This window comes from Phaenicophaeus curvirostris, chromosome 4 (assembly GCF_032191515.1).
Source record: "Phaenicophaeus curvirostris isolate KB17595 chromosome 4, BPBGC_Pcur_1.0, whole genome shotgun sequence".
Classification (NCBI taxonomy): Eukaryota; Metazoa; Chordata; class Aves; order Cuculiformes; family Cuculidae; genus Phaenicophaeus; species Phaenicophaeus curvirostris.
In genome coordinates this window covers 40,393,849-40,418,524 of record NC_091395.1, presented here as the reverse complement: position 1 = coordinate 40,418,524, position 24,676 = coordinate 40,393,849, and the positions used below count along the sequence as shown (strand labels likewise).

Sequence of the window (24,676 nt, the reverse complement as noted above, 5' to 3'; positions counted from 1 at the left end):
CTCAACATCCTTCTTGTGGTGAGGGGCCCATGGCCTCAAGTTGCACCACGGGAGGTTCAGATTGGTCATCAGGAATTTTTTTTTCTCAGAAAGGGTCATTGGGCACTGGCAGAGGCTGCCCAGGGAGGTGGCTGAGTCCCCATCCCTGGAGGTGTTTAAAAGGCGGGTAGATGAAGTGATTAGGAATATGATTTAGTAGCAGACAGCTCCGATTGAGATGATGGCCTCAAAGGTCTTTTCCAACCTAGCGATTCCACGATCCCATGACCCATCACTCTCCGTGTTCGGCGGCGGGAGGGCCGCGGGGACGAGGCGCCACCCGGGGACCCCCGCGGCTCATCCCCGCGTCCCCCCCGCTCGCCCAGTGCCCATGTGCGGGCGGGCGGCCACGCTCCCTGGGAGGCGCCGCGGAGCCGCACATGCTCACTGGCCGCGGAGGGCACCGTCGGAGGTAAGGGCTTTTTCCGCCGCCGGAGGAGCGGCGCTTTCGCTCCGACCGGGCCGCGATACGGCCGGGCCCCGAACCGAGCCGCGGGGCCGGGTGGCGCGGGGCCGCGGCGGAGCCCTGAGCGGCGGGGAGGGGGGCGCGGCCGCCTCCCCGGCCCCGTCAGCACCACGGCCAGCGCCGGCGGGGCCGGGGCTCGGCGACCCCGGGCGCCGGGAGCCCCGGGGGGCGAGGGGGGCGGGGGACGGGGAGGAGGCTCCTACCGGCCCGGGGAGGGGGTGCTGCGGCTGCCGGGGGGGAGCTGAAGCATCCCGGTGCCTCCCGGAGGTGCAGGTGGGCCAGGGAGCGGGGGAGGGGGAGAGAGAGGCAGCCGGTGCTCCTGAAAGAGATTTCAAAACAAATAAATAAATAGAATAAAAGTGGGAGGTGCAGCCGGTGCTGAGGCACCCGCGAGGTTTCTGCTGGCCCAAGGATATATCTATGGGATGGGAAACAAATGGAAAATGCCCAGGGTGTTTTGCGGCTGCGATCAGGGGCAGGTGGGGCCGAACGCAAACCAGCTCCTGGTCTTTGAGCACCTGCCTTTGCCCGTGAGAAGGTAAAATAGCAAACTGAAGGCAGTGTAAAAAAGCACTGTATTGCAGATTGTGTTTAGTCATCTTTGCCAGGCCACATTAGTGCTGGCTCCGCAGCAAGAATACTTCCTGCAGTATAGTAATTTATGTTTAAATTCGGTAGATAAAATTAAATCTCTTCACTAGCATTGAAGTGATTGCTGTTTTATCTCTGCAAGGTCGTAGAGGGCTTACAGTTCTCTGCCTTGCTACACTGGTCATTTAACACTATTCCAATGCAGTCGATACATGACACATTTGGTGAAGAACTCTGAGGATTTTGACTCAAGCAGCCCTTGAAGGACATAATGTTTATTTCTTAGACACAACAGAGCAAACTTGCACTTCAATCTGCTCTTTGCTGTCATTAAGATTAACTTTGGGAAGCTGCTTGACTCTCAGAAAATTGCTTAAGTTGGGTCCATACCAGAGGTACACCTCAACAGACTCTCTCTCCCAAGGTAACTAAGATCAAACTTATTTTAAGAACCAAAACCGAAACTGAAAACAGCTTTGTTTTGTAGGTGCGTGTAGGTATGTGTGCCATATCTAGTCCTATCAACATAAACTTCTTTCTTTTCTTTTGCCATAGACTGAAGGTTTCTCTGAAGCTTAACCTTCAAGATGAAGTTCTTACTAGCGATTTTCTTTTTTGTCTTATTCTCCTTATGGGTTGAAGAAGTCTATTCCAAAGAGAAGTCTTCAAAGAAAGGAAAAGGGAAAAAGAAGCAATACCTATGTCCATCGTATGTTCCTTATTTCTTTTATTCTTTTTTGTGATGATGATCCTGCTATATTTTTGATAGTGGAAATCTATGTGACAGTTGAAGTGGAAGGTGAAAGAATGCTGTTTGAGGTGGGAATGGAAGGAAGAGGGTTTGACCAGCATCATAGCTAAGTTCTGATGATGAGTGGGCTTCTTCTGTATCAGGTCCTCTGTTTTAATGAAGGGAAAAGTAAATAATTTGTTTATTTGTGGGGGATTCCAACCCAGTGTCTTGCTATTTATGGAGTGACAAGTAATGTGTTCACATAGTACTGTGCTGTCTATCATCATATTGCAGGTATAATAAGAAAAGCAAAGAGGATGCAAAACTGTCATATTGAAATTCAGTTTCTGGTTGGATTAGTTCTGCAAGAGAAGACTTGTTCTGTGCATATTCTTACTGCATGATGAATAAGACAAAGGTCTTCAGCATCTTCAGTCAATGATTTACAGTACTATAACTTTTATGGAGGTAGATTAAGTGTTGCTATGAAGTATACCCTTACGGAATAACCTGTCTGTAAAAATACAGAAATTCAAATCTGTGATTGCCCAGCTGAATAGATAGTGTATTCTGGACACTTCTGTTTACCTGATGTTAGAAATACTCCTTGTTTCCAGTGTCTGCCACACTTTAGGTTGTGTTCCATAGGACAGTGCAAAAGTTTCATTTGCGAATGCCTTTTTTTGCCATTTTCTTGGCCACCCTTGCTCATCTTGTTAGTGTTTTAGTGTTACGTTATAAGTATCTGAGATCAATAGAATATAATAAGTTGCCAATAAGCATAGAAAAGCACTATGACTGAAATGATAATTATTTTACACAAATTTAAAAAAAACATTTCTTCTTTGACCATAAAAGAAGGTGACTGAAAGATGAGGCTGGCTATTTATCAATATACTTTTTCCACAGAAAAGAAAAAAATAAGTAGAATAATCAGATGGAAGCAATGTTTGAATAATACTTTAAAATGTTTTCACTCTTTTTAAACGTTGACAGTGATTTTTATTTCTAATCCAAAATTCTTGCAAAGTTTCTGCATATGGCCAGTGGTTTTATTCTGTTTTTATGTCGAACCTAAAATATGAGATGTATCTTTTGATTTGGATACATTAATATAGAAATCTCAAATGTGATCATGAGTCATCTGAAGTGACCCCTACCATTCTATCCCCTTTGAAAAGTTGAGCTCTGTATGGGACTTTTGGTCTGAGCTACTATAAGGATTTGTAGCAAGGAGACAACATCGTAGATCCTAGGACAGAAATAAGCACCGAAGTCCTCAGAAAGTGAGTTACACAGCTGGGATCTGAATTCAGATATTCTGTGGTCTCATTGAAGCAGCCAGCATTTTTCCCCCTGTTCTAGACCTGGCCATAATTATATTTCAAAACACTGATGTCATTTTGTCTTGATAAATTGGTGGATGTCTTTTGTTGCTGTTTTTCTCTTAAGCACACTATTTCTTGGTACCCTGTTCTTTTTGATGCCAGTTAACATTAAGTATGATGTCATTTGTCACTGATACGCTTGAAAAGCATTGAATTAATGCTATAGTTTTCAAAGTGATACTTTTACATTCCAGCCAGTTGAAGCTTTCTGTGACAATACTAGCAGAATCCAGTATTTGTCTCAACTATCATGCATGCAGTGTTGCTAGCTAGAATTAATTGCTGTAGCACTAAGCCGTATTGGATTTTCTGAATAATGAACAAGTTGTCTGTGTCTTACTTGGCAGAAGTTCACAGCTTGAGGGAGAACCGCTTGTAGCAGGAGGGTTGCAGGACTGCTGTTTGTGTGGCTGGCACCTGGAAGACCTGTCATCTGAATGAGCAATGAAAGTCAGTTCTGTGTTGCAAAGAAAGTACCCAATGCTCTCTTAACTCAGGCTACTGATGATAGCAAACTTTCAATCACCAGCATGTCTTTTATAATCTTTCACAAAACTTATTTACTTGGTGGCACTCTGCAGTATAAAAGAGGTTGCCTACTCTTAGAAAATATTTTCCTGTGAAAAAAAGGAAGGAATCTTCCCTCAGAGACAAGCAAAAAAATCAGTGCAGTGGAGTGGGAATTAAGTGATACCATAAGGATTGATGAAAAATAGTCTCAAAGGAAGTAGATGTATGAAAAATTTACCAGTAAAGTACAAAAGAGATCTTTTAGAGAATGTAGCATATAGTTTTTAAAGAAGCCAAACAAGATTTTGCACAATTTATAAAATTGAATGGTACCAATTCCTAATAAAAATGAAAATTTACAACAAAATCTTACTCTACTTTTCATTTGCATTGGCTAGTAGTGCAATAAAATTTGAAACTTAATTGTAATGAATTATTGTGTTTTGTTTCCTTACAATGTCTGAAATGGTAAACTTTACCTCCTCAAGAGAACAGAAAAACACAGTAGTCTCTAGAAGGAACAGTCTTTTTTTTTACAAATTTTATAATGAAATTCAAATGTATGCAAATAATTTTCCGGGAAAGATTTATGCTGAACCTGGTGTTATTACTTCAATTCCTTAGTTTGATGTTAAGAGATGAATGCTTATAAGACTGACTTGGGACATTTATCATGAATTTGTTTGTATGAAAAATGAGCATAGTTGAACTTTTCCTCTTCTGGCTCTCTAAAATACAAGCCTTACACCAAATGTACCCTGCTGGCACGAAATTAACTACTATTAGAATAAGCTGAAAGCAAGCTGATTGGAAAGCCTATAAAAAGTTCATTGTTGTGTCATAAAGAGATATTTGCTTCCTTCAATTAGGAGAATTCTACTTTGCATCCTACAGCAAAAACTCTTACTTTTGATTATTCCTGACACTGCATTTCTCAGGGCATCATGTGATAGTGGCTGAACTGGCTATCTTATTTTCATTTATTTCTGAAACTGTTTTTCCCAGCTTATTTATCGAGGGATTTCATGAAGCTGATGCTTAATCACTTGGTTCTTATTTCGATTTAATGCTTGCTTGGAACAGATGTAAGATTTCACGTCTTACATTTAGATCATTTTGCATCTTACCTCAGGCTTTACAAATGAAACATAAAGTAATTATACTTATGTCTGATTCCTGAATGTTCATTGGTTAACAAAGAAATTGATATATTAGGTCTAAAATCTTAGCATACTCCAGCATGAATCTGAGAAGCTGGCTTTCACAGATGCATACTGCAATAGCGTATTAACACTTAGTGTAACAAAACTCTTGCTTTTTGTCTCCATTGAAAATATTTTAAAAACCCAACAGGTCCACACCTTCAAGAAAAAAATTCAGAGTTTTGTGGATCAGAGTCTTCTGGTTTCAAAGCTTACTTATTACTCACTATACTGAATACAGATAATTTCTATACAGCTACTGATGGATTTAGTTACTAACTCCCTTGATTGTAGGCTACCAATCAGCTGCAATACCTCTGTTACTTCTTCTTAACTTCTTCATAATTCCTCATAATACCTTGTTTCTGGTAAATGTTGGATACTTAGCTGTGACTTTTTCTAAGAGCAGTACCGAAAAATTATTTTCCTTTTGTTAGGCATAATAAATACTTTGGTTATTTTATGATGTTCAAGCTGCTGCTGTTATCACCACAATCCCTAATAGCCCAGAAGGTCTCTCCTCAAATAAGGAATTCTCTAGAAAAATTAAATTTAAGGAGAAGGAAAATAGGTTATGATGGTGTTCTAGAAGGCATAGATATGTGAGAGTGTCAAATAGCAGCTAAAAAAACCAGTTATGACTGTTCTTATAACCACAACCATCCCTATTAATTATAGTTTTACTATGACTCAGCTGTTCACTTGCACAGTGTTCACTTGCACAGTGTTCACTTCTGAACATCCCGCAGCATCTCTACATCAATGCTACATCAATGCTAAGAGTATAACCTTAATCACTAAATCTCGTTCTTTTGTCTGGATATCAAGACTGTGCTTGTAAAATAGTGTCTTTCCTCACCTTTATGGATTTTTCCATATGGAGATTTATATCCATCTAGATGATTAACTAAATACTGTACAATATGTATAGATTTTCTACCCACAAAACAGAAGTACAAATCATATTTTGGCTTGTGTTCAATAAAGCATATCAGCTACTTCAGAAACTGTGAAATGGCCCTCTAAGCCCTCCAGAAAACATGGCTTGTGCCATCTGCCAGGGCAGAAGCTTAGAAAGGTCACAGATGCCAAGGTTCAATCAACAGCTTCTTTTAAAAAATAACAACAAAAGACAGTGGAACTAGGGAATGAAGTCTTTGATGTGTTTAAAACACAGTTGTATGAAAGCCTGTCATAAAATTTCTCTTGGTTAACTATCAGCTTCTGACACACTGTTTTCATGAATACTAAACTGGACGTTCAAAGTGTATCTTGAATCCTGAATCCCCTCCACCTTCTCATAGACAAGGACTTTTTTTTAATTATATCAAACATCTGGATATACATTGCTGTTCTCTCTGTAATGTATGATCATCACCAAAATGTAAATGGTGGAAAAGTAGAATCATCTCCGTCTTCATTCCCATCTTGTAGAAGACAAAAGATTATAGTTGTAAAGATTTGCATTTGTAGGTATGATGAGAGAGTTGATACAGTTTGTGGGAGAAGATAAAGTGAAGTTGAAAGAAAAGCCTGAATTTCATTGTGTAGGCAGTTACATCTAAAACTCATTCTGAAGATAAGTACATTGCAAAGCCCAGGTCTGGTTCCTATAAAATTTCTTCTGCCCTATATTAACAGCAGTTGGTCAATGGTTTAATTGTTCTGTAGCAAGTAACTCTGATGGAAAGCTGAGATCCCAAACAGATAGATCCGCATTCCAGGAGGTTCAGGAATTTGTTTTCAGAGTGGATAGACATGCTGGGGAGTAAAAGATAAAGCTATATAAGCAAAACCTAAGTTATCTTGTAAAACAGTAATTAAGCATGGTAGGCTGGTTCTTGTTCAGTAATTCTCCCTCTCAGTGAGCACAATGTTGTCTATTCTGAACACTGTAGTGATGCGACACTACAGTTGTGTAGTGAAGTTACAGATTTTATATTCCATATGCAAACTCCAGATTGAGAAAATACTTGTTTCTGCAGGTTAAATTGCACCCACTGAACCTATATGCAAGGAAAACCATGGGACTAAATTTTGTTCTAAGCTCTACCAAATGGATCTTTGACAGACAAATTACATATGTCCACTTATTTCACCTTACAAGGTAGTTAGATTTTACCAAGATCTGTGTATTGTCTTACTACTTACTGCATTTTGAAAAAAGACTGGGACGTGGAACTGATGAGAGAAATTATTTTTAAAGTCTGTAGTTCTGCATAAACAGCTGGATGCTGATCATGTTTCATGTCTGCGTGTGATATTGGGACACAACAGGATGCCAGCTATGTGCAAAGGTCACTTAGGTGGTGCCTTTAGTAGGATGCAGAGATGCCTGAGCTGGGAGCAACAAGCTAATTTTAGGAATGGAACCACAGTTAGCTTGCAGTAAGCAGTACTAGTCGGGCTGGTTGGCGTACCATACTAACCTGCTCGTACTGCTTCGGGGGCTGTCACCTCTGTGGTGGGCAGAGGGATCAGTTTGCTTTTTTCAAACTCAGGGAATGATAAAAAGGTCCTTTAGATTACCATACAAACACTCCTTAAGGTGTCCAACCATGGCAAAGTTGAATATAAGCCCAAAAGCTGGACTGAGAGCTTTCTGATTGTAGTGGTTTAACCCCAGCCAGTAACCAAAAACCCCACAGATCCTCGCTCACTCTCTCTCTACCCTCCAGTTGGATGGAGAGGAAAATGGGAAAAAAAAATATAAGACTTGTGGGTTGGGATAAAGACAGTTTTATCAGATGGCAAAGGAAAAATAAAATAATAATAATAATAATAGTAGTAGTAACAGAATACACAAAATGAGTGATACAGTGCAATTGCTCACCTCCTGTTGACCAGTGCGCACTCTGTCCCCTGAGCAGCGATCACAGTCCATTGACCAATGACCCCCAGTTCATATACTGAGCATGACATCATATGGTATGGAATATTCCTTTGGCCAGCTTCGTCATCTGTCCGGGCTATGCTCTCTCCCAGCTTCTTGTGCACCTACTCACTGGCAAAGCAGAGAAATTGAAAAGTCCCTGACTTACTGCAAGCACTACTTAGCAACAAGTAAAACATCAATGTGTTATTGACATTATTCTTATAACAAATCCAAAACACAGCAGCATGCCAGCTGTGTGAGCACCTCCGTATGAGGACAGGCTGAGAGAGTTGGGGTTTTTCAGCCTGGAGAAGAGATGGCTCCAAGGAGACCTTATAGCGACCTTCCAGTATATGAAGGGGCTACAAGAAAGCTGGAGAGGGACTGTTTATAAAGGCCTGTAGGGACAGGACTTGAGGGAGTGGCTATAAATTGGAGAGGGGCAGATTTAGACTAGACATAAGGAAATTCTTCTCAATGAGGGTGGTGAGGCACTGAAACAAGTTGCACAAGGAGGTTGTGGATGCCCCATCCCTGGAAGCATTCCAGGCCAGGTTGGATGGGGCTTTGGGCAGCCTGAGCTAGTGCAGGGTGGCCAAGCCCATGGCTGTGGGGTTGGAATTAGATGATCTTTAAGGTCCCTTCCAACTCAAACCATTCTATAATTCTTATGATACTAGGAAGAAAATTTACTCTATCTCAACCAAAAACAGTAATAGACATGGACAAAAGTAGTGACGCTAACTGAGCTATTCACACCACCCAGCTTCAGGAGGGTTGCTTACCCACCCACACTAGGACACTATGGTCTTTTTCTGTCTACAACAGGAGATGAAAGATGAGTTGTTTAAGCCCCACAACTCAGGGTTTTAATTCAGGGTGCCCAGTCTGGGTTTCTGTTTCAAATTCCATGACAAAAAACCTTTCTCTTTGTTCATCACACTGCATTACCTCCAAATTTAGTTACTGAAATTATGTGTCTAATTTTAGGTGTTTAGCTGTCAACTGCATTTGTGAGGATATATAAACAGTTCTTCAGAGTTCCGTATTTTTAATGTAATTTGAGTGATGTCACTTTGCATTGGATGCATCATAATTATTCTTACTAATAACAGAAATGTCACCCAGTTCAGTTTGAATATGTAGCTACTAAATGTACTAGAGATCATGGGGATCACTTAGAAGAATTATATAGTATCTTGTTGATTGGTATTAACCTAGGTTTATATTTTGAGTTACTGCATACAGAGAAGCAAATGCCTGCAAATCAGAACACTGATAGTTTATATCAGGGAAATGACACCTACAATATATTGTGAGATGACAGATATTGCATTTCCCAAAACTTATTTTTATCATTCTCTGATACACACTGCTGTTTTATGTGACTAGAATGTCACTTTCCAAAACATAGATTAGATAAACCGTACTAAAAGCTGTTGTTTCAGCATTATATAGGAAATCTTGTCAGAGATAACTGAACTGTATGAGTAGGCATATATATTTTTATCTGTCAAACAGTAATCTAGAACTATTCAAAGGCAAAGCTTAATGCTAGTTCATCCAAACTGTGCATTCTGAGCAAACAGCAAAAATAGAACAAGCCTGCTCCCTGACTGCCTGAACTGCAATGTATTATAAGATGGCATGTAAATGCATCCCTGCAACTTGTCTCTGTATTTTCCTGATCATCATGCCCTAAGTAAAAAGTATATTCATGTTCTCATCTAAAATTAGAGATTCTTCAGCATAATGAGATCTCAAGACTAGACATCAGGGCAATAGGTAAATTAATATAATAGCAAAGGTTCTTATTCCCACTTGTTTTCAATATAGTTTAAATCCTTTTCACCAATTATCCTCCTATAGTGCTGCCTACGATAAGGTCTCCTTGTAATTTCAGTGAACTCTGAGAGACTAAATGTAATGATAACCTATAGAAATATAATCTCTTCTGGCACATTTGCCTAGCACAAATGTAAGGAAGCTATATACATTTCAAATCAAGTATAATGTGTGTTTCCTTTTGTCATGTATCTCTACTTATCTAAACTTCTGGATTTTGATTAGTGATTTATGAAAATAATTATCTGTTGCCAGCAAATGAAAATGTTAATCATATTTTTCAAAGTCAGTGATAAAATGTGTAGAGCTGCAGTGGAAGAGGACATGGACACCTTACTGCATATCCTGTGAAATACAGTATTTAAAGTCATATTTGCGTTTATCAATAATAGCAGAACTAACCTCACAAAGACTAGAGAGAGGCCAGTCATATCACACAGAAATGTTATGCCAAAAGACTAACTGTACTTTGTTTTCTTTCTGGCTTTTGAGGACACTGGTCACAGAAGTGAGAACACTTTTGGGAATACTGTTTGGTTTCTGTCTTTTTTTTTTTCAGAAAAAGAGAAAGTATAATTATTTTGCCCCCAAAATTGTCCTTTATGCAAAATTCCTGATAAGGCAATTTCTAGCTTTACAATTGCTTGCTTTTAAAATCCTTTTGTATCAACTATGAGATTTATGTTGCCTTACCATTTGTTTGGTGTTCACTGTATCTTGATTAGAATTCGCCAGTTACTGTGAAGAATGCTGGTGATTTTCCATTTCCTAATGCTTTCCAGCAGCTCTGCATGCATCCAACACAAGTTGAAATAAATGTATTAAAAACACAACACATGCCACAGCCAGTAGAATTCTAAAGGAAATCTTAGGGTAGTTATCAGCTTTTCACAAATGTGAAAATTGTAGGTTGAATAAGAACATTCTCAATTGGTGTGACTATCATTATTTAGGAGTCAAGACAGCCTATAGTAAATTGGAGTCCTGCTTCTATTAGGAAGGAAACTTTCAGCTCAAGTTCTTTTTTTCTTACATAGTCTACACATTTACCTATCATTAATACATTCCAGAATAGCCAATTAAGCAGGGGTGGTAGTGGCTTTAGGTAAATATCACAGTGGCATGAATTGTCCCAGCCTGTTTCTCTAAGTGCCTAACCCATTCCATTTACTGTTCTGTTAAGTCGTTGTGCTCGTGTATCACTCTGCAAGTGACATAATCTCTTAACTCACCAAAAACTACATATATGATTTATTGATATGCTGTTGATATTTAGGTGATTTGATCAGTAATGCTCTCTAAGGGAAATGCAGTCCTTGTGACAATGTTTAGTTGCGTGAGTGTGGTTCAGTGATGGTAGATCCATGACAGCATGCTATAAAAGGTCCGAGTGGAAATACAGTTGCTACTCAGCAAAGTTTTTTTTCCAGCATCTATTGCAACCACTTCATTCAAAGTCACCTCTAAAAGATAGCAATTTCTGACACTATATGCTTCTGCCAACTCAAACCAGCCAACATTGTTGTGTTTCACTAGATTCTTATATAAATGAGGATAAACATGGATGCATTATACATGTGCAAGTTCAAAATACTACCCAACAACATTCTTCATCTCATCACTGTCTTCCAAGTGTAGTAACTTTCCTTTGCCTAATTCATGGTTGACCTTCTAACAAACAGCCTGAACAGATATTTATATTAACATTCATCTGCAGTGCAACTCAGATCTTGCAAAACTACTGCTTTATTCCTCTTCCTTGAACAGCCAAATAAACCTGTCAGCTATGTTTTGCTTTCTTTTGCTGTTTGATGCTCACTCATTTAATTTCTCAGACTTCTTTCCTCTTTTCCTCATTGAGTTTTATGAGCAACTGTGTTTAATTTATGTGTCCACGTTATACTGTGTGGTTCAGATTACCATCACCACTATTTAATGAACTTCTTTGTATATCCATAGCAGAAATATAGAAAAAATAAGATTTATGTTTGTTCAGTGGCTTTTGTTTGCTTTTGGTTTGATATTTCATACATGATGTAGAAAGAAATTCTCTTGCTTGTATTAAGGAGACTCTCCTATAAATATCATTTCTGTAGGCATCTGATATAAAAGTTTTAGATCTCAATATGTGCAACTTGCAAGGAAGCAACATCATTAACCTTTTCATATCAGACAGAATACAGTGTACAAAGTGTTTGCCTGCCTTTTGAATACTTAAATGAACATTCTTTTCTGCCTTGTTCCTGATACAAAATGGAAAATTATAATCTAAACATTTAATGTTTTCCTATGTACAATTAGTGGTAACTGCATAAAAAACATTCAAGCTGGTTTATGATATTTCTGTAACAACCTATTCATTGGTAAAGGTCATCACTGAAAACTGAACACAAATATAAAAATGACAGAAATAAATCAGTTCTTTTGCATAGTGACCAGAATACAAATAAAATATAAAAAGCGATAAACACAACACTGGGAAAGCTGTTTGAAAGGGAATTTATCAGTTATTCAAAGGGATTAGAACATCAATTGCAATTTAATAGCTCTAATATTGAAATAGCAGAAGGTTATTGTACATAGAATAAGGCCAGCTAGTGGAAATTAACATTTGTTACTAAAAGTAAAAAATTACTTGTTTCATTAGTGGTCCATTTATCTCTGGAAAAGTGCTGATAGAACCAGTTGTTCACCTATGCGGTTGTTAAATCTGCCAACAGTTTTACTGTGTTTGCAGTAAGTGGGTGGGGAGTTAAATACTGTAGCCACTTAAAGCTGCTCCACGTTTTTTTCTCATCTTGCATTGTATAGTTTAAAGTGTACTCATGTATATACACTTTTTGGTAGCTGTATCTTGGGTATTCTTCAGAATTCATATAGATCCTGCTAGGAACTGGTGAGGTGTCTGAAATTTCAAGGAGAAATGGATGGGTATTTGCTGTCTTAGCTGAGTTGGTCTACTTTTCTCCATCGTGTGAAACAGCAAGCAAATACAAGCAATTAGTTGAACAGATATTGTTCAATTGCTCCTGTTGTTTCCCTTATGGTTTCAAACAGTTGATTTTAAAGGTGGTGTTATTCATGAAAGCTCTGAAAGGACTAGAATCTGGTCTCATCTCCAGTTTTCAATAAAATAGTGATCTCATGCACTGGTGGAAGCTATTTATTAATTAAATAATTAATTTCTCAGTAGACATTAAGGAAGATGCTGAACAGGAACTACTATAATCAGGTATCTTAACAGTCCAGAGATCTGATATACTCATGCAGCTTTTTTAATTTTTTTTTTTAAAAAAACAAAACAAAAATCAAAACCTGGCCAAAAGCCTTTTGGAAAGTTCATATTTTCTTCAGTAATGTTTGAATAATGTAGCAGTCCCAGGAGACATGACGGAGACTGAAGGATGAGAAGAAAACTAGCAGTGAACCGAGATGGTATAAAGAATAACCCACAGGTCTGTCAAGATGACATTGATATGGGAAAGAATGATGAAAAAAAAGGAACAACACAGGGTAAAGGAGGCAATAGCAGCTGATAGTGATTACAGGAAGTATGTAGGCAATAGATGGAATAATTTTTTAAATATGTTCATATATTTGCTTGCTAGAGGTGACTGTTGATGTCTATGACCTATGCCTCTGTTTGTCTTATTTTACATGGCAACTTTGTTACTAAATTATAATAACAGAAAGTCAGCAGAGTAGTCTTCCTAAAATGGATGGAAAAGTGATTACAAGACAGGATTCAAAACTGGAAAACATCACTGAATGGATTCTACAAACCATGTATAAATTCATTTACATGACATTATCAGCCCACTAGGTGCATAAAGTACATGGGGTGGGGACTGATGCACCCTCATGGCTTTTTTGCTTTAAATAATTAAACATTAAATAATTAAACATTATTTAATGTTTCTCTTGTAGCTCCATTTGCCATCACAGATTCCTTTTAATTTTAGCAGTGGTTTTAGTTTAACACCAAACTCAATAACAAGGCAAATGGGGAAGTTTGATTTTCCCTACGAAAGCAAAGGAGAGTCCAAGGCCACGTTTTCCGTAACAAAGCTTTTATTAGCACTTGACAAGGAGAATATGCAATGGCTCCAGCTCTGGGTGGAATAGCTGGCACTGGCATGGGAGAGCGGGAGACTGCCAAAAGCCACTGCATGGTTTGGCACTTACAAAGCGGCTGTCAGTTTACTTACATTCCTAATCTGACAGTCGCTAAAAATAGTTCAGGTGGCTGCTTTCTACTCATGAAGAAATCATGTCCCGCTGGATATTTATGTTAGCAAGGATAGGGACAGTTAGTAAAATGCAGTTTATTTACTTCCAAGTTTACAGTTAAGAGTATAGGAGAGCTTTCATATTTGTTATAGTTTCTTGAAAAATACTGAAACATCACAATGAAAAGAAGACTACATAGGGTGGAACCTGAAATAGTGAACATATTTCACTCATGAAATGGCATTTATGGCATGACTTTAAACTTACTCAAGTTTAACAACTTAACACATAGTTGTTTCTGTCTTAATAGTAAATAATGCACTTTTTTTTACAGACAGCAATCAGCTGAAGACCTTGCAAGAGTACCTGTCAATTCTACCAGCAATATCTTGAATAGGCTATTGCTCAGTTATGATCCCAGGATAAGGCCTAATTTCAAAGGTTTGTCAGATATTTCAGCTTTTATTTAATTGTTGGAATTTAACTTTTGCTCTTTTTGCAAACAGAAAATTTATATTGAGATAATATTCACAACCGAAATACTGCTGGGGTTTTTTTTAAATGGAAATTTCACTAGATAGTATGAAATTGCAGATGATATTCACCCTTTCAAGCTGAAAGGTAATATGATAGGATATCATTACCATAATGTGATGCATTATTATTATTATTGTTATTATTATTAATATTGTTATTATTATTATTGCTATTGTGTTAAAGATTTTTAGAAAATATAATTGGATTTCATCAAAAAAGTTTTTTAAATGTCCTTGTATCCCTACTTTTTAATTAGACTTTAGTAATATCACCACTTTACTGTATTTAAAAAGATCAAAATTCTCTATAGTCATCCTTCAAGATGACTTTACAAAAGTTGGTATCAGCAGTAACACTCTTTGGAAATCATACAGTTATTAGATCCTTTAAAGATATGTTAGTAATACATCTTATTCACTTTGGGTTTTCAAATAGTTAATGAATTTAAACATATTCTCTGACTTTAAAACATCTCCCCAGTAGTCAAATGTTGTAGGAATCTTTCATGTAAGCAAATGTAATTTCCTTATGTATGCAGAAAAGGTTGAAATACATATTCTCTGCAAAACCTCCAATAATTGGTAGGCCTGTAAGTTACACTTTCCAGGAATTAGAATATTTTCTTTCTGGAAAAAGACAAACAATTTTATTACACTACAGACACTGTGGTTTACATCAATCAGTTCTTTCATTTTAGAACTTATATTTAATTAGATGCATATTAAGAGATACTTTAACATGCATGTGAATAGTATGAGAAATTTGGAAATCTGTAATTTTTATTGTGCTTTCAAAAGAAAACATTTTTAGATGTTCTGTTTAACAAAGTTTTATAAATGTGTTAAACTTGGTTCTTAGCAAGTGGCCTACTTCTTTCTTATTCTCTGTAGCATTATATTAATATGTTTTCAGTACTGAGCCTTGTCACAAAGAATAACCATTCGGCCTCTGCTCTACCTGTTCTTCAGCATGATCAGCTTGTAATCACAAAGCATGTTGCAGATTTCTTTGTATTTTTGATAAGCCTGCTGGCAGTCTGGTAAGAATCAAGGCGGACAGAAAAAGCAGGATATGTAATGTTAACTCACAGGGAGGTGGAATTAAAAAGAACATTTTCTGACAAGTGGTTTGCCCATGTTAAAACATTCCTCACGCATGAGTGATTTTCTTGGACAGCACTTCCTATTCAAATCTGGGAGAGATAGTACACTCTTGGCTACTAGTGATGTGGTGGATGCTCTGTCACACGTTTTAGGCACTAAATAAAGTATGCTTATTGCATAACCAAACCCATCACACTTAACTGGTCTCATTTGAAAAAAAAAAAACAAACCCCACAAACTGGTTTGACTGAAAAAAGTGAAATTTTATCTTATTGACTTTCTGGTGAACCAAGAGAATGAGTATGAATTTATGTATTAAATGTACACCAAAATATTTTACACAGCCAAGCAAGCTGTTAGATGAGGCATATATTACTTCACACTGTATTTGCTCACTCTGTCAAAATAGTCTTCATATATTCTTATCTCTCTCTTTTTCTGAAAATAAGAAGAAACTCACTGAATTAAGTATTTGTAATGGTGTAAATGAGATCAGATACATGCACCTACTGTACATACTGACACTCTCAACATATAGGTGCTAAATAAAACTAATGGACCATAATTAGTTTGCACAACCATCAGGCCACTTCTCCCTGCTTCATGATAACTCATAGAATCATAGAATCATAGAATCATAGAATAACCAGGTAGGAAGAGACCCACTGGATCATCGAGTCCAACCATTAACTCTGTTAACACCAGATTAAATGACTGCCAATCAGTTCCCACAGGGTGACAGAGGGCAGATGTAGCAGCTGTCACAGATACTCTTTGACTACAGGAAGTAGAAAAAGAGGAAAAAATCCAGGCCATCTGAAGATCTAGAAGCTGCTGGCTTCTAGAAATTTTTCTTGTCAGTTTGGTGACCACTGTAACATGGAGCAGCTTTCCAGGTCTCTTGCACCAAAGCTAGACAGCTGTGAAAGCTGCATGCAACAACCTGTATTCATATTTTACAGTTACGTACTTGACTTGCACAAAGAAGTATCCTCTTACAATGTAAGTAAATGTCTCATCATAAATCGTGAACAGGTAATTTGGGTTGATAGATCATCATTATGGCCTTGACAGTTAAAAGTGCCCACTGCTAGAAATGTGAATTGCCTCTATCCATTATACTGTGCGGAAAAGTAACACTGGGTTGAGCATTCTGTGATAACAGAAAATCATGGAATTTGAAAATTATTCACATTTATGATCTGTGAAATGCTTTAAACTCAGCACGCTGGACTAAGTATTTCTTTTTCTGTGTTCTTATCGCTGGATTGAAAAGATTTTTTGTGATATCTGTTAGCTTTCAATGGAAATAGATTAAACCACAGCTTTTGAAAACTGTGTATATACTAACTTGAAAAGATAAAGTGTATGACCCTATAAAAAAAACATTTCACGTTGTGCTACCAGTATAAAGGAACTTTAAATGATGGATAACTTTACTTTACTGGATTGTGCAGTTCACTAGAAAACTTTTTTTTTTTTTAAGGAATTCCAGTCGATGTTGCAGTTAACATCTTCATTAACAGCTTTGGGTCAATTCAAGAGACAACTATGGTAAGACTGAAATGAAATTAATTTGGCACACATGGAGATTTTCTCATTAAATAAAATTTCAGACTGATGATTGTGAACTGTAAAGTAGAAATGCTTGTTATGTGGACACTGAGAATCGAGTTAATGGGGTTAGTGATAGGCTAACTGTGCTTTATGCCATAAACCTATTAATCTATAGCTGTCCACAGATTGTTATAACTTTTAGAATCTGATGTACGTGTATCTAAGATGCAGACAATGTATTTATCTCCATAAATTCAGAGGAAGAACACATTCAGTAGTATGACTTAAGTAATCTTCTTGAGAGTTAATATATAGGTTGCTTGGTGTATTACTGAAGAAAATACTAGGACTGTATATGAGAGAAAAAGACTATACATGCATAAGGCTGAAGCATACAGGTTCTCTGTTTTATGTAAATATGAGTTTAGGAGTAAATTGTAGAGGTACAGAAGGAAGAAGAGTAAAGGAGTAGACCATCAATGATAATTCCCTTATTTCTGTTTATTTACTGTATGAGAGACATAAACTGAGGAGTGAAGTTTCTAAAAATGTGTTTCCAGTTCTGTCAGAAAATTTCAATATGTCAATAACAGTATCAAATAATCCTCCTTACAATTTTGACCTTTTCATTTCTTTCGGAAATAAAATCTATTTCAAAATAAGAAATCATTTCAACAAAGCCCTTTCCAATGTTTTAGTACTTGAAGATCTTTTTTGCAATGGTATTTCCAATAAATTCTGTCAAAAATATTGCCAAAAAATTGCCTTTAATTGTTGAAGATGTTCTAACCTGATCAGCATTTTACTTTTGTGTAAAGAAGAGGGAAGTACGCCATGTCTTCTCAGTACATTGGAAGCCACAGTCGGGGCATGCACTCAGCATGGGAGTTCTGAGATGCTCCTTGAGCATCCCATTCGTAAATAACTTTGGTGATCTGCTGCATCTAAAGCACTGAGGCAGTTCCCAAAATCAGCCTGCTTTTTAGATGCTGTGACTAAGGCAGCATTCCTACTCAGAATGGCATAAAAGTAATAAGTCATAATATGGCTAATACATAATAAAACACCTTATGTTGTCAGTGGAAGTAAGTAGTCATCTTACAATACAAAACCAGCTTACACAATACCCTAATAACATTTTAGTGAGACTGCAGAGCCACTCAAAGTTAAACATATGTGATGGCTGAAACAGCTTTTGTACTGCTTGGCCAGAAATTTCTGTTTCTTTCATTAGAAGAGAAAAAAGATTTAGATATGATTGCAAATGTTAGTAAGTGAGCTAATGGCATTAGTGGGAAATGATATTAAAACAAAGAATGCAAGGATGTTGAAGATACCTTGAAATTTATTTCTGAAAACAAAAAAGGAACCAAAGTTTAAAAAGAGGCAGGGAGGAAGAGCAGGAAAGTAGGAGTGAGATAAGTGTCTAAGATGGCAGGTATATTAGGCCAGATGGCCCTTTCAAGTTTCTGAAATTTATTGCGTGCTTTAACAAGCGACTTTAACAGAGCCTCTTTTACAATTCACCCAGATCCAAATAATAACAAAGTGTTAATGTAAGGGGGATGCTTCTCTGCCAAAAATTAAGTGCACTCTCTACATCAATGCATGTATTCATGTCTGTTAATCCCTGATATGGTCACTTACATAATTACTAGGATGTTCTCTAAGATAGTTTGTGCTTTCCTCCAAATTTCGGAACTTTAGACACTATCTTTACTTTAATTTATGCTTTTATTTAGATTTCTTTGTCCAGCTGATTACCATGATAGCTAAACATGTTTATGTGAAGTGTGGATTACTTCTTGGTTGCCTTAATATATCACAGGAATCACTGACAAAAGAAATGGTCAATTTATTCTTTCATATATTACTAGTGAAACTCCTCCTGCTGCAGTGAGCACTGGGTCCTGTGGACATTCAGGTACCACTGTTCTCTTGGGGATAGTGCAGTACTTGCCTTCAGGTGGTCTGGAAATGCACCGGACAGCGCACCTTAGACTAGGAAAAATCTTACATCTCCAGAATTACAGGTAAAGAGCTTCCTGGAGCTTCTGTGAAGGACCAAAGAGGTCCCTTGCAGACATTTGCAGGCATTAACAGAACTGCTGAAAAATCTTCTTCAGTGTTGGAGAAGAAAGTGGCTACCTGCATCCATACTGTCTCACGCATTGGTGTGAATCATGAGGAATATTTATTTCTTGACTGTCTTTAAAGTTACCAGAAGCTACTAAATGGATTGGAATGATATCATTACTGATATCAAAAGCTGTAAAATAATGTATTTCTAAGTATTACACTCGATGAAGTATCCTGAAGATTCTTGGCTTTGTAGCCACTTCTAGCTGTAACAGATGAATTCATACTTTTTCATCTGTCTGTGTAGGGGTTAAGCATCCTATTTCAGCCATGTTAAAGAGATTGCTTCTTCTTTTGGGTGATGGAAGGGTGGGGAAAAATGACCGTTGGTGCCTGTGATTGGAAGCAAAGTGGTGGTAGAAGGCTCAACAAACAAAAGTGTAGAGTGGTTGTGAGAAAAGGCTACTTGGCATGCTGATTTCCTTTATTTCAGAAGGATGTTAAAAGAGATGCAGAAGAAAAATATCTTCAACAAGATGTCATGTATTCTACTCTTAGACCCCTTTCTGAAACAGCCAACTCTCAGTTCAATGTCTGGAACTTCTAACTAGTCAACAGGCTCCCACATTTTCATGGTGTCTGATTCTGATAGTTCCTCACATATTTCAGGATTCCCTCAGAATTATTGTCAATTATTTTTTGCTTTCTGTCCTTCTGGTCCCATGATGATTGCATTCTTAGCTATGCAGTTGGCTCATCCTCATCAAAAACAGTAGAAAATACCTTCCACTGAAGTAGAGTCTACCTAGTTTTAAGAAAGAAAGGAATTTATTTATACAAAAGCATTGACAGCTATGAAATAGTATTGATTTGAAGCAAGATAGGACTCATAGTGTGGATGCTGTGCACAGAAAACTCTGTGAAGAAACTGAAGGGCAGATGTTTGCTCTGTGTCTAGAAACAGCAGTGTTCCTATTGTGTTGTTGAATATCCTAGAGATTTGCAATGTTTTCGCATATGTATCAAACATCTTACCTGGAAAAACTGAACAAAAAAATTAGTTAACTAGAAAGTGATTAAGAATTTGTAAAGCTAAGATTGAGAAGAAATTATACTGGTGCTGCTACCTTCCAGTAAACTCCTTTTATCTTGAACCCTATAACTTCTTTTCTTCTAGCTCATTAGACTACTTGTCTAGGATCCACACGCTTCCTCTCTTTCTGATTTTGCAGATTTTTTTTTAGACTGCAGATTTGTGGGATAATATGGTAATTATGTCACATTTAGAAACCGTTATAGACTAGATGACCAGCCAAGTATCCTTGGAATAGATCCTTCCTGGTATAAATACCAACAGGGCTGTGATATTTTAGTTGTGCTTATGGTCTGACTCTTTGCTTTCAGTGTAACCTTTCTTTACTGACTCAAATGGTAAAATGCTCCTTCTTTACTTTAAAACCTTCCAGAAAGGTCTTTCTAATATTTATGTGTATAAAGGAAAATTCCTTATTTTAATATTAAAAATGCCATTTCATATCTTAATAACAGACAGTGCTACTATGCTTCCTTTCTTGGTGTGACTGCAGTTCATGTAGAAAAAAAACCTTTCATGAACTACTATGTGCTCCACTTTGCAGAAAGAGATCTATCAGCTCTGTCTGATTTCTGATGTGAGGAGTTTCTCTGGCAACATGCCCACTGTTTAGTAGGCTGCATTTGAAATATTTCCTAGAATGTCTCCCCTTTCAACCTCCTTGAAGACAGCTTGCCTTCTCTTGGATTTTCATGAGAAAGCAAAGCCCTGTAGAATACTTTTGTGATTCTTTTTACCTGCCAGGTCCTCCTAGGTCTAATGCTGGTGAATATCTCTTCTACCCCCCACGTTGTTTCAGGCTTTTTAATTGCTATTGAACTCTCCTTTATTATAAAATGCCCATCGTTCTGAAATAGTCAAAGGATCTTTGTTAAATGTATAAGAGGAAGATCATTTGCTTCATGCAGACTACTTTTTCACCCCCTATTGAACCTAATTGTAGTGCACATGCTGAACCTTCAAATTCATGCCCAAATTTGAGAGGGCTGTTTTCAGGCTTATTTCAAAACAGATTATACCGGAACAAAGTGTATACTGCTGCCAGATGCTGCAATAGTTCATAGTCTTCTAAAAATAAGTCCTTCTGCATGTCACTGTCTGACTAACCAAAGTTTTGTATCCCCACATCTCTCTGCTTCTTTCTACATTTTCTATGTTGCCTCAAGTACGTTGCTGGCCTTCCTCTCTAGCCACACCCTGTCACAAGTTTCTAGTAATTTAGGTAGGTTTGAACCTAGCTATTTTAGGTTTATGGGGTTTTTCTTCCATTGACTTAAATGGGAAACAAGTTCTTAAGATGTCACAACATCCCATTGTTTGGTATATTTAAGTTCATTTGTAGCAGAGCAAGGAAGGAAATAAAATAGCGTCCACCTGATCTTACTTCCAATTCTTATTTTGTCAGTGCATTCTGCTTTTCAGTGATCATCTTTCAGTGATCATCATCTTCTGAATGAGTAAGCTGAAGGCAAGCATTGGACACTGCTTATCATTTGCCTATGGCTTTGATAAGGCATTTTATTTTGTTAAGAATAGAGTAATGCACTTGTTTATGGGGAAATTAAGTTTAGTGTAATGAATAGTGTAATGCTTGTGAGCATGAATGGTATGCAGTATTTATCTCATATGGTTTAAAGTGATCATTTTCACTGAGAAAAGAAGTGCCTATGGAATGGGAACCCTAGCAAGAAGCAAGTAAAGTAAATTTTCAGTTATGTATGTAACTATTGAAAAGCTGCTTTGTGAGATAATGACCTGAAATCCCTTCTGTTCTGAAGCTTCTCTATGAGAGCTTTCCAGTACAAAGTAACTTCATATCAACTATTATTTTATACTTCTTCTTTACTTTGACAAGATAATATAGGTCTTTATATAAATAAAAGTCAGGCTACATATGTTTTTTCAAAAATGGACTGCCAACAAGTAACATATCTCTCAGAATTATGCTTGTTAGTTAATGTTACCTCAGTTCTCTCTATTTAGTTTTGATGCTTTGCTTTTCCATGCAATGCAGTAAGGAAAAATACTACAAAGTATAGTGTAATAAAGAAATATCTGGGTTGATCAGACTAGTGAACTGGGGAAAGTGGGCACTCTATTCCAATTAACAGGGTAAATTGACTGGGTAAATTATTCTGCATGGGGTCTTAGCCAAGTGAACTTCTTCCTGTTGGAGTTAGCATGACTGTTTCAACATGCGCTTGCTTTGGACTGTAAATTTATACATTATAGTAAGTACAACAGAAGGGAACTCAAATTGTATCGACAGAAAAAACGTGTAAGAGGGCATTAATGTGTAAAACAAAGAACTTTTATAAAATTAGATTGTTATGCAGAATACATTGACAAACAATATGTTGAGAACCTTCACTCCCAGATTTCTATCAATTTTCTATAATTGTAAAGAAGTAAAAATGTTTTCAGTGCTTTAAAAGGCATAGCCCTTATCTCAGGATTCTTTATGCCAGATAGACAATTATGAAAAAAACAAAGCGTGCCATAGAAGACAACCACGAAGACTGCATGTAGAAATTGTCTTACATATAGAATTTTGGTTTATTTTGTTGATGGTTTTTTTTACTTTATTTAAACAATACTGTTATTATTTTTCTGTATGTAATCTGCCTAGTTTACATATATGTAAAAAAAAAAAAAAAGAGGCCCTGACCTAAATACAATTCTAAAAAGCAAAAAGAATTAGAGGTAAGATTGAAAAGTCATAACTGACGTACTGGGTTAGATTTTTCTTCGCATGCACACAGCTTTCACTGAGAATAGACTGCACGTGGGTATTGTTTTGCCCTGAGACACATGCTTCTTCAATTCCCGAAGGCAAAATTAGGTTCTCATCGAGCATGCCCCTGCCACTGTCCATCCTTGAGCAAGGGTCCTGCTGAATTCAGAGGGAAGTTTCTTCTGTATAAAGACTTGATTTTGTCTGTTTGAGACCTATTCTGTTTCTGCTTTCATACATGCTACCTCAGTACTTGTGTTGCAAGCTCGCATCTGTTTTTCTCAGTTGCCAAAATAGTTCTAAAGCACCGCTGAAAGGTCTGAGATTGTGTTCTTGGCATGTGGTATAAAATCTCTTATCCACCTGGTCTGTTTTATGCTTTTATGGTGTGATATTTTGCCATCAGTGTGTCACTTAACCAAATGGAGAATAAGTTGGAATTTACACTCACAGGATGTCTTAACAGAAGTAACATCGTGCCTGCTGCCTGTAGCAGTTTAGTACAGTCAAGCTATGGCCTCCTTCTGCCTTGCTGCATGCCTAGGTAACAGGGAGATACTATTGAGGGGATTTCAAAATTATTCTGGGTGACACGATTTAGTCCTTTTTTAAAAGAAAATTACTATATTCAAAAACATGAGTGAGACACTATCTACCTACTTGTAGTAAAGTCTATTAAACTTAGCATTCTTAATCTCACTTGAATAGTGATTACTAACTTTGTGACAGAAAAATCAGGGCATAAATTGCTTTTCTCTTCAGAGTCTGATGGTGGTTTTCTTTCTGCATGGATTTTTGGCTAGACTTTTTGTAGTCTAATATTTATGTATTCTTCCCATCAGGATTATAGAGTCAACATCTTTCTAAGACAGAAGTGGAATGACCCAAGACTCAAACTGCCCAATGACTGGAGAGGTTCAGACACGCTGACAGTGGACCCAACGATGTTTAAATGTCTTTGGAAGCCAGACTTATTCTTTGCAAATGAAAAAAATGCTAACTTCCATGATGTCACACAAGAAAACATCCTTCTTTTTATATTTCGGGATGGAGATGTCCTAGTCAGCATGAGGTATTTTATTGATATATGTCTACTCTTTTTTTTTTTTTAATTACTTGATTTGAGATATATATGCTGTGTTAGACTTAGTAATGTAGTACATTTTATGAGTAATATTTAAATTTATATGACAGTTTGCAAACAATAATACAATAATTTAAATATGTGCCAAGAAATCAGATGAAGATGTTTTAAAGCATGTCAGTAGATAGCACAAATACTAGAAGTTTGGAGTGTATGTCATGTTGAGCTGACGCATTTATTGAGCTGGTGCCATTGGAAACAACAATTGCATAAATTCTTGGATGTGTAATGAAATGGATAAAATAAATGAAGTAAAGCTTTCAGTGAAACAATATAATTTGCACACCACTTGAACTTCTATCTGAACTGAAGAAAACATTGATTACTTACTAATGAAATAGGGAAAGGCAGAAATTAAAATATCTGTGAGTATAAATGTTTTGTTATAGCACTACCCATAATCCCAATGAAGTTCTGTGCCTTACTGGGTGTAGATTTTTTCAGAAGACCCAAAACTGTTGTTTAATTTCATTAACTAATGTACACTTTTTTTGTCATTTGACTTGGTTATCAAAGGTATAAACCATGCCATAAAAGTAATCATTCACTG

The 24,676-nt window shown here is 37.1% G+C and overlaps 1 protein-coding gene across 2 annotated transcripts in view; it reads left to right on the top strand.

Moving 5' to 3' along the window:
• The first annotated feature begins 373 nt into the window (after positions 1–373).
• The window catches only part of GLRB (glycine receptor beta), a 52,434-nt gene continuing 28,131 nt past the window's right edge, over positions 374–24,676 (top strand). For both annotated transcript variants that reach the window (XM_069855853.1, XM_069855852.1), the window contains exons 1-5: positions 374–451; positions 1,652–1,805; positions 14,214–14,320; positions 17,006–17,073; positions 23,825–24,054. In XM_069855853.1, the coding sequence (XP_069711954.1) occupies positions 1,684–1,805; positions 14,214–14,320; positions 17,006–17,073; positions 23,825–24,054 (527 nt within the window). In that variant the 5' untranslated portion in view covers positions 374–451; positions 1,652–1,683. The remainder of the gene's footprint in view (positions 452–1,651; positions 1,806–14,213; positions 14,321–17,005; positions 17,074–23,824; positions 24,055–24,676) is intronic.